The sequence below is a fragment of the Carex rostrata genome, chromosome 33 (assembly GCF_964058835.1).
Source record: "Carex rostrata chromosome 33, lpCarRost1.2, whole genome shotgun sequence".
Lineage (NCBI taxonomy): Eukaryota > Viridiplantae > Streptophyta > Magnoliopsida > Poales > Cyperaceae > Carex > Carex rostrata.
The window spans coordinates 4,714,674-4,725,350 of NC_135950.1; the positions used below are offsets into that span (position 1 = coordinate 4,714,674).

The 10,677-nt window shown below is 34.7% G+C and overlaps 1 protein-coding gene across 1 annotated transcript; it reads right to left on the reverse strand.

Annotated features, from left to right (window-relative positions):
• Nucleotides 1-7,317: 7,317 nt before the first annotated feature.
• LOC144548629 (protein VERNALIZATION 3-like) lies at nucleotides 7,318-8,237 on the reverse strand. Its single transcript, XM_078297344.1, has 3 exons — nucleotides 8,040-8,237; nucleotides 7,780-7,841; nucleotides 7,318-7,648 (listed from the first exon to the last, which is right to left on the reverse strand). Exons 1-3 carry the CDS (start codon nucleotides 8,235-8,237, stop codon nucleotides 7,378-7,380), a joined length of 531 nt encoding a protein of 176 aa, XP_078153470.1. The 3' UTR covers nucleotides 7,318-7,377.
• Between the last annotated feature and the right edge of the window lie 2,440 nt (nucleotides 8,238-10,677).

Sequence of the window (10,677 nt, forward strand, 5' to 3'; positions counted from 1 at the left end):
TACTCTTATCAGATAAAGGGCTGTTAATTTTGTAGTCATTGTGAATGTCAACCAAATAAAGTTAGAAATGGCATTGTTCATAGCCTTGTTAAAGGCCACAATTTTCTTTTCTCTTTCCTTCATCTTATGAAAATCAATGGAAATCACCAAAATGAAATAAGTAATATGAAAATCTGTCATTTTCTTGAACTAGAGAACATAGTTTCTGTTTCTGTCATGTATACAAGGAATTCGGATCCCCAAAAGTAACCCAAATTTTCAGTTTGGATCAGGTCCATTTGATCTACTATGGCACAAATATTAAAGAGCCATGTGCATTCCATCTCGGGCCAGATTAGCCCGAGTTCTGATCGTACGGTCTGGATGTAAGCTAAAAAACTTGGGTTATTTATAAGGATCCGGACCGTGTACAAGAGGAGTTTAGGTTGTTCACCTTTTTTTTTTTTTTTGCCTTTCTGATTTATTCAAATTTGGATGGATAATAATGCACGTGAGACAATGTATGTTTTGATATAGTTACAAACAGCACGGTAAAGGAACAAATGCCAGTGCGCCTGTACAGATGGAATATAATATATATATATTGTTGGATCACTGTGTCTCTCTCTGATGAGTACTTGAGGGGAGCAGTCACAGTCAGATTGACAGATTCTACTTTGATTTCTGAAACAGCTAAAGCATTTGACGTGCACTGAGCACATGCATGCCACTATATGCCAGTTTCAGATTCTGACATATATATATATAAAATGGGAAACCACCTTTCACTTCTGGGGCGCACGGGTTGCCAAATCTTTGCAAGAAGCCTCTACATTTCAGAAAAAAGACACCAATACGTACGGCTATACTAGGATCGATGCTTTTTCACCATATATCATTCAAAGAAAGAAATTTATTTCATAGTCATTGAAGAACATCAATTTATCGTGTCTTACATATCATTTTTGAAGATTGAACATCGTGTAGCAGGTGTGGCAAAAAAGTCCATAGCTCGTGGATCGATCGTGACTTGCATCTGATTTGCTCGCTAACAACTTATTCATTAGTGGACCCAGGGGCGGACGCAGGATTTTTGTCAGGGCGGGGCAATAATCGGATGCAAATAGCTTATCGGGTTCAAACCCAATAGCTTATCGGGTACAATTCAACATAACAAAAAAATACCAATCAATATATAATAAAAATCCTAAATTACTTGAAAAAAAATTAACAATTCAACATTTATAGGGAATTTTGGTTCAACTAATTTTCGCTATTTGGGATCAGCCCCTATTTGGGCTCCGCTAATTTGTTTCGCTCATAGTTTATATGGGCTCCGTTCCGTCTATTAGAATTCCATAATAGGCTACAGGGGGGCAATTTGAATTCCAGGGAGGGGCAGAGGTCCGAAAAGCAGATTTTTAGCACTATTTTTGAAAATCCAGCGGGGGGCAGCTGACCCCCCTGTGCTACAGTGGGTCCGCCCCTGAGTGGACCGAGCTGATAATGAGCCAACTCATCACTAGCTCGATCCAAAATTAACAAGTTTGAGCTGAGGCCTAACTCGCCAGCTCAGTTCAAGCATAAATTTGTGTGAATTTAGTATGTATGAATTTATTTTGTGAACTATATATGTTTGTATGAATTTGAAAATTTAGTATTTTAGTATGTACGAATTTAGCTATAAACTTAATTTAAGGTAGTTGACTTTATAATATATTATCTAATATATTTGGGCTTTTGGTCGACAAGCTGGCTCGGCTAGCTCGTTGCCAAAAAAAAGCTAGCCATGAGCCACTTTTTCAACTTGAATTTGAATGAGGGAGCCATGAACTTGATCTAGCTTGGACTGAACCGGCTCGTTGCCAGCCCTATCGTGTAGTACGTGTGGTGTCGGTGTCATGTGTCGTGTCTTCTACCTCTGTTGGTGTCCATACTATGTACATAGGATGGTGGTACTATGACATGGTTGGTCCTAATGGTAACTGATGTGGAACTGGAACCAATGTGACTGCTACTGTGATCTATATATTAACAGCAAGCAGTTGCAATCAATTAAGATATATATAACAACAATGGCAACGGAGTCGAAACATTGTCAGTTAATCAGCGATAGCCTCTTGTTATATGAGAAGGGCTCAAATGCCCCAACAACTCATGCCCCAATTCCATTCCAAAATCTGAACCGCACGTGAAATCGTTAGATTCGTACAAAAAAAACTCTGGATCGGAGTCTCCAATTCACTCCAGTTCTCTCCCAAGTCCTCTCTCTCTCCATTTCGCTTTTTCTCTGACCTCCTTCCGATTCCAATCCACTGACACTCTCACCCCCTCAGACCGATGATGTAGCCCTCCTCTTGCCCCTCCGGCCTCCTCGACACCGATCTAGGGTTTTATCACAAGAATGAATAACCGTTTTCATGGGCATCGTACCCACCGTCAACCCATCTTTACCAATTGAAAAGACTAGTTCAATATTAGAAGGACACATCATGCACCTTTCCGTTTTTCATAAATCTTTAAAATTCGATTGTAACCTTTATATTCTCATGATTGTTTTTGCTTTTGCTTTTTCTTATTTTTAATGGGTATTCGTCTGATAAATTCATGCTCAATTTTTTTTCTTATCACATTTTCCGAAGAGAGAGAAAAGGTTTAGTTTTTTTTAATGTTTTTTGTTTTGTAAGTTTCCGTATAAATGATTTTGAGTGAGAACTCGTAATCATAGAAATGCTTGTGAGCAAGTTTTCTGTTTTGTTAGTTTAGAGTTGAAATTTAATGCCCCTAAATAAGAATTTCATCAATTTTCGAATTGCTCTCGTGATAATGGGATTTAGGATGATTTTAATTGCAATAATGAATGTCAACAAATAGAATAGTTTCAATTGAAATAATGACCAACACAGTCTCTGGCCAGAGGAGAGAGAGAGAGAGAGCAAGGTGCTGTATCACCCGAAGGAGAGAGCCCCCGACTGTATCCGTCGGAAGAGATGAAACGCGATCAGTATTTGTTTGTCAGAACTGGAGAGCGGCAGTAAAAGTTGAGAACAGGAGAGAGACGAACAATGAAGCACACATCTTATTTGTAAATGAAAAGTCTCGAGCGAAGACAATCTGAACCTCTAATTTGAAATTAGATGAGCGGTTCAGATTTTGGAATAAGATTGGAGCATAATTATTGGAGCATTTGAGCCCTCCTCTATATATATATCTCCCTACCTTATTAAGGAGCTTAATGTCTAGATCCTGCAAGAGTTGTGATTAAAAGTTAAATTTTCGGAATTAATATCAGCCATTCAATTTTCAGATCAGATACAGCAGAATTTTCTAAATTTTACTCTTCAACCCTTAAGACTCCACTGTTCGCGCCACATAGGATCCCTGAAAACCTAAAACAATTCCTGGCGCTCATCTCTTCACTCCGTCCGTCTCTGGCGCGCTCCGCTCTGGCGCTCCGTCTCTTCTCCCATCATGAATACATAGAGGAATTATTTCTCTGGCGCTCCGTCGGACCAGCGCCAGCACAGACGCACCATCTCTCTCGGTGTCTCGCTCTCTCGCCTCAGACCCCCGACCCCAGCAATTTTTTTTCTCCCGTCTCCGTCCCTGATCCATTTCTTCTCCCACCGCCGTAAAATCTTACACTAATCGGAACGTGAAAAAGCACGAAGGAAATAGAATCAGAAATGGAATTCACGGCAACAAGTTGATCGGAAGCGGAGATGCAACGAGAATCGATTTCAATTGATGGGATTTCAACGGGGCAAAATCGCGTGACCAAATCCTCACCAAATCGATGGTATTTGGACGGTGAAGCACCGTGAAATTGTGAGTAAAATCGTTGAGAGGACCCCTTTTGTTTTATATTTTTTTTTTGCTGAAATAAAAAAACACTATCTGAATGGCTGTAAATTAAGTAAACTTTCTGATTATTTTTTAATATTATCAAATGAATTCTTCTCAGTATTAAAATCTTTCTGATCTGAAAATATCAATTTCAAATTGTTTCTATTGAATTTAATTGAAGTTGTATATTTTTTGGTTCTGATAGGAGCCTAAAGGTGGCATTGATGACGGGCTGGTCTCAAAGGCGAGGCATTTCTGTTACAACTGATTTGACTGGTACATTGGTACACAGCTCTGGCACCAAGCTTTGAGTCTGGTTTGAAGGTTGAAACCTGATTAGGGTTTGGTTAGGGTTTCATTCATATAAAGAAGAACAAAGAGATTTGAATGTTTAATTTACAAAAAAAAAATGCAAAGAGTTCATTGTGTCAGATAGCAAATATGTACAATCAGACTTTGGTCCCTGATATTTTATTTATTATACCTTTTCTGTTTATTAATAAAAATAGTATAGTTTTTTCAATTTTATTTACAAAAGTGCAGAGGCTATGAAAATAGACTTCACAAAACTCATCCTAAATGATTTTAATCCTTATTTACATACCAGTCCACTAAAATGATCTCTCATGTTACTGTCAATACGTCTGTTGATTACTGATTTCATTTGGGAGTATAATGAGGATGTGATAGGGCTGGTGTTCAGAGACTGTCTTCTCGGTGTAGCAAGGAGTAGATAGATCTCACACGAGCCAGTAGCAGCGGAGAGACGACAGCAGTAGATAGATTCGCACCTATATCGGGTAAATACTTGAGCCCTTTTTACTTGATGCTTGATGCTTGATGCATGCTTGCGTATACTTATCGATTGGATTATTTGGATAGAGTCTTGTGCAGGTTGTTGATTTTCCTGGCTTGACATTGGTGTTACCTGTGATGAATTCTTTCTCTTTGTCCTGGATCGTTGGCTGTTGCCTTGTCCTTGGTGCTGATGCGTTTTTCCTTTGGATTTGGCTTTACTGGTACTATTACCGGTACCAGTCTGGTGCAGAATTGTTTTTGGTGCTGGCCTTGTTTGTTGGTGCTGATCTTATTTGGAATAGTATAAACTTTTTTACAGAACTGTTGTGGCTACATATTATATTCACCTGTGATATTTAATTGGAGAAAATTAGAGGTAATTCTCTGATATGTTGTGAATCTGCACCTTTCTTTTAATTTTAATTTTTTAATTTTGTAAAGGGAATTCGGCACAGGCACCTACTGGTACCATGATCAAACCTCCGAAAAGAGACACTGATGTAAAGCTCCAACTAAATAAGTTTTGGTATCTTGTTGTTAGTTTTAAATCAGATGCTATGACATGATATTGGAGCTGAGTATATAATTCAGATTCAATTCCGAGTAACTTATATAGTACTAAAATCATTGTTCCTTTTGCTTCTGTGACATTGTAAGATTCATGTAGTTTATTTCTATTTTTTTCTCTTGGAGATTGTTTTGAGAGAAGTCCAATGCAAGGCTGCTGATTAAGGTGAACAGTGGTACCAGACAACGGTAATGGACTTAGATTATAATACTATTTTTATGTATATTATAATATTATTCAAGTGTTGTCTGAGTTTACAACACTCAGACATGAATAATAAATGTCATGCTTTAGTATTATTTCATTTTATTATTTGTTTCGAGTTCTTTGTTATTAACTTAAACTGTTTTGTTATATTATTCATGTAGATTATAATTTATTTTAATTGTGTCTTTTATGAATTATACTAAATGACCATGTCTGCAGGTTGTAGTAGCAATGTGAAACCAATGGTGTACTGGTAGCTCTATTGTTGCTAAATGGTACTACGGTTTCTGGTATCGGTTTGCAGTTTTTTTTTTGTTCATTATGGATGGCATTTGTTTTACTGCTCTGGGTCTTTTTTGTTAACTGGAGCTGTTTTGTTTCATGAGATTGTTTGTAATTAATAGACCATGTAAATTTTTGGATTATGATAATAGATCATCTGGCAGCTTATGCTAAGATTCCCTCAAAAAAAGAAGACGATGTATGTATTTTTTAGAGCTTTCTCCGAAATTATTATTCATTTCAAGTTCGTTAATTTATTAAGTCTTAATTTCAGTGTTGTTTTGATCGGTGGGAGTTTACTGGTAACTTTACTATAGCATAATAATGCTTCATATATATTTAACAAGTCATGGTAAATATACATATGAGTAGTTATACATGCGAATAGTCATATACAAAATGAGTAATACATGTGAATAGTTATATATAAAATGAGTAGTTATAAGGTCTCAATTGCATTTTTTTTGTTATTTATGACTTCTTTTGTTGCAGAATGTAAACAGAAGCGTTTCTTTCTTGCACTTGAATATTATTTATTAGTCTGAACTGTTAGCTATTAAAAAATAATTTTTTCAATAGATTTATAAAGTCATGTTGAAACGGAAAGAGGGAATTGATGCCCAAGAGTGTATACAAAAAATATAGTATACTGAGAGATCTTGAGCGAGGAATAAGGTATGAACCATATTAATTTAATCCTTTTTTCATTTATTGCTGTTTCTTTTACTATTATTTATTATTTGTCTTATTCTTTTTTTTCTTAATTATATATGAATATGAATAATAAAATCTTTTTATATTTTATTCAATTTTATAATATGTCCCCGTCGCAACGCACGGGCACGATACTAGTATATATATATATATGTCATAATTTATTGTAATCAGCCATTATTTATCAGGAAATACAAGAAAGCCATCTCTGATTTAACTGATATTTTTGTGGTTCTGTACTCATTGTTACTATCTATTATGAGCAATCGCAACAGTACTGGTCATATTTATTCCATGTGGTCATATATATTATCTTCATTACTTTACATTGATTAGCTAAGAAATAATCAAATAAATCTTTTAGTGGTCAGAAGCATCCTATAGTACTCTTTGGCAAGGATGCACTGAAACGTTTGAAAGTTGAAAGTTGAAACCACCTTTTTCAGACTACTTTGGAATTGACAATCTCCAAAAAAGAAAAATGACAAGTTTACTTATTGTTTTTGAAATCAGAGGCATCCATATATATATGGTCCTTCATTACCATGTTAACCATGCATACAATATATTTATACTGGCATGGCAACCCAAAAAGAAAAGAAAGTAGAACTAACATAACCTCATCACTTGTGTCTTCTTAAATTGTAGACAAGGGCATTTTTATTTTCCTTCTAATTGGGAGAGATGATCATTACATTGGCAAGTCACATATCTTCTTGCTAAAAATCCAAGACCATTTATTAATATAATTGAATTGGAACTTTTTTTTTTTTAAGTAAATTGAAACTTGTTCAACTTCATAGATGCAACAAGTTCAATCCAATACTATATATAAAGCATATATGTCTTTGGAATTTTGGTTACAAGCTTACGTGAACTAGATTATCTAAATCATCTCTTTCACTTGTAATCAAATTGCACAAGTGTCCCAATGCATCTAGGAATTAATTAAAGGTGGCAAATATTTGTCTAGGCTAGTTGAGCTAGGGTAGCATCCTCCTGCCACCAGAGCCTTGCTCTCTCTGGCAATTAAAGTACATTGCAGCTACAGGTGATCCGAGATTATAAAGTGCCGCAAACTCACGAGAACTAAAATTCTGGCGCCAACCTGGTGTATAGACTGTCTGACGACCCAGTTGCCGAAAGAGAATGAAGATGAACCGATGGATGCCCATGCTTGGCCTCGGGCTCTCGTAGCAAAGAAGCTCTTGTCCGAAGCTTGCTCCTGTTGTTGCAGGGATATCAGTTACCAGCCTGTTATATATATATTATCAAGGTTCATCAGTTTAGTTTGGATTTATAACAAGGAAGAGCATTTCATTTATATATATACTAAAAAGAATTAATATTATGGATGGCTCAATATATAAATGAGATGATCTCACCAATGCAAGTATTCTCTAAGATTTGGGTTACTTGGACTTGGAGCATCTGGATCAACCAAGACCTACATCAATCATTGTATGATCATATATAAGACATGTAGTTAGTATACTTGTACATGCTCATATATATATATATAGTGCATATATGATATATGTACATGAAAAATAAAATATAAGAGCTATATATATTTATAGTATACGAGTTATAAATTACACATGCAAGGTAGCTAGCAAGATTAGTGATATTCATATATACGTACAAGTGTGTAGAAAGTTCTAAGGTCGTTGCCACCAATCTCAACCCTAGGCTGGTTCACCACCTGGGAAGGCTTGAGTTCCCTCCCATTAGTGACATCTCTTGATCCGTATGATACCTTCAATGAAATGCTTCTGACGAAACGGTCGACCACATCGCCCACCACCCGACCAAGAACCAGCGGATCCCTGTCCTCTTGCATTCCTTCCTTCCAACTCGTAAAATTATAGAGATGTTCCCTCAAATATGAAGATGTATGTACGTGTGAATTGGAGGCTGAATATATAGCTAGCATGTGCATGCAGTACTAGCTAGCTACCTTTGGCGCTAGCTCTTATATATATGTATATAGACACACACACACACTCCACAGTGGAGTTTGGGTAGATTAAATTAATGGCAACTTTATGAATTATTATTATTACAAAGATGAAATTCGGAAAACTATATATATATATATATTATGGTTGGATAAGACATTAATCATAGCTTCATGAGAGAAGCATTGCATGCGTATATATGTTCGAAATTTAATTAGTGCATGTCATTGAAGACGTTTGCCATCAACTATGTTGGTATATATTAGTGATATGGGGATGGTTTCAATTGCCTTTCATACCTTATCATATATACCTCATGTTTAATATCTTTGTTTTCAAAGTCTAAACTGTTGATATGAACCGCTCAATATAATATCCATATTAAAATATGTCTATGGATGAAATTTTATAACTTTTTACTATTTTTTACTATTTTGTAAGATAGGTACAAATGATCCTATAGTCTTCCTTCATCTCTGCCATGGATGTCAGGATCTCCATTGCCGCCTCCTCTCGCCTAAAGTTAAAATGCTAATTCCTTAACATCATATACTTTTATTATTTTGAGATTTTTCAATATTAAAGGGGAGTATAAATTTTGTGCGGTCGATCTGTGCATAACGTATTGGCATGCATGTGTGTGGTTGATATATATCTACAATAAGGTACAGTTAACAGGTGAGCGCTAGCTAGTTTTGGTAGCTAGCCTATGAAATTATTGAGACATGACAAAGCCATCACTTGATGTTTCCAGTACGATGTGGTCGGAAAGCATGAAAAGATCGATATCTTATCAAATTATCTTATGGGAATATTTTTTTTTTTTTTTGTTTTTCCAAAATTTTTTATAGTTTGTCGGCCACATGCATGCATGTGTTATATATGTAATTAATAGCTGAAAAAGCCGAAATTTTTATTAAATTCTACACTTTGTTTAACAAAATATCGAAAACTACTCAAACCGTAGTTTTAATTCACAGTTTTATGCCTCAAAACCGCAAATTTAATTTATGATTTTAGTCCTCTCAAAACCGTAGAACAAATTCACAGTTTCGTAAAATGGGAAATTAAAATTGCAGTTTAGATCTCAAAATAGTTTTTTTTTTCATGAAACCAGAAATTAAGTTCACGGTTTTATATATTTTTTTAATTAAACCGAAAATGTTATAATTTATTTATTTATTGTATTGAAATATTAGAAATATTTTATATATTTATTTGAAAATAGATGGAATAATATATAATTTGATTTATTAGAAAGACTACGAAAAATAACTCGGATCAACATTTTTCAGGTCGGATTTTTTGTGGATTTAAGAAAAATTAAAATATTTCTTTGTGTGTTATTGGAAAAAGATAAATTTTTTTTGAACGGTTCAAAAGTCACTTTTATATAAATACATAAAATATTATAGTCCTATTTTTGAAAAAAATAATATTTGGTTCAGACAAAATTGTCAGATGAAATGAAATTGAGGTTTTAGCAGTCTAAAACCTAGAATTAAAAATTTAAATTAAACATTTAAAATTATTTTATGAAATAGTCTATTTAATTTTAAATTAAATAAATATTAATTTTGTAAGTAACACACTACAATTTTGACTGCTATTCGTTCTCTGTCAAAAATATTCTGAGTTTTTGATCCGATATAACCGATTTCGACCGATTCATTCTATTCCGATTCTGATTATCAGAGCCATGCATGTTGAAATTAATGGTCAATATCAATGCAAATATTAAAACCGTCTTATTTCACTCATAGACAATTAAATTTATAGAATATGGGATAGTTAGAAATTCGTAAGAACCAATTAAACTAAAATCCTCTTTCAGTGTTACCTCGATCAGAGAATATCATGAAGTCAAGTTCTTTGATTTTGAATACCTGACATATATCTAGCTAGTTCAATCTGACGTGGCACCAAACAGATCCACCAGTACGTTCTTCTATATATATATCCTGGCTGAAATTTGTTTTACAGGATAGGATAGGAACAAAAACTAACTTAATTCTGATAAAAAAGAAATGATAATAGAACGGAGACGGATACCAACTTAATTTCTTCCAGTGTATTTCATTCTAATATCACTTTGACTAGCCAAAGCATCTTTCTACATAACTTCATTCTGACTAGTCAAAAGTTCACTGAGATTCATAATACATCGGCACATAAATTAAGAGTAGAGTAGGCACATGCATGCTTTAATAGCTAGGTTTAGAGATTTTAGAGGAGAATGGATAGATTTAATGTATTTCATCATCAGTTCAATTACAGAGAGAAGCCCGGCTTGTATATATAGGCAATACAATCCTATCCATA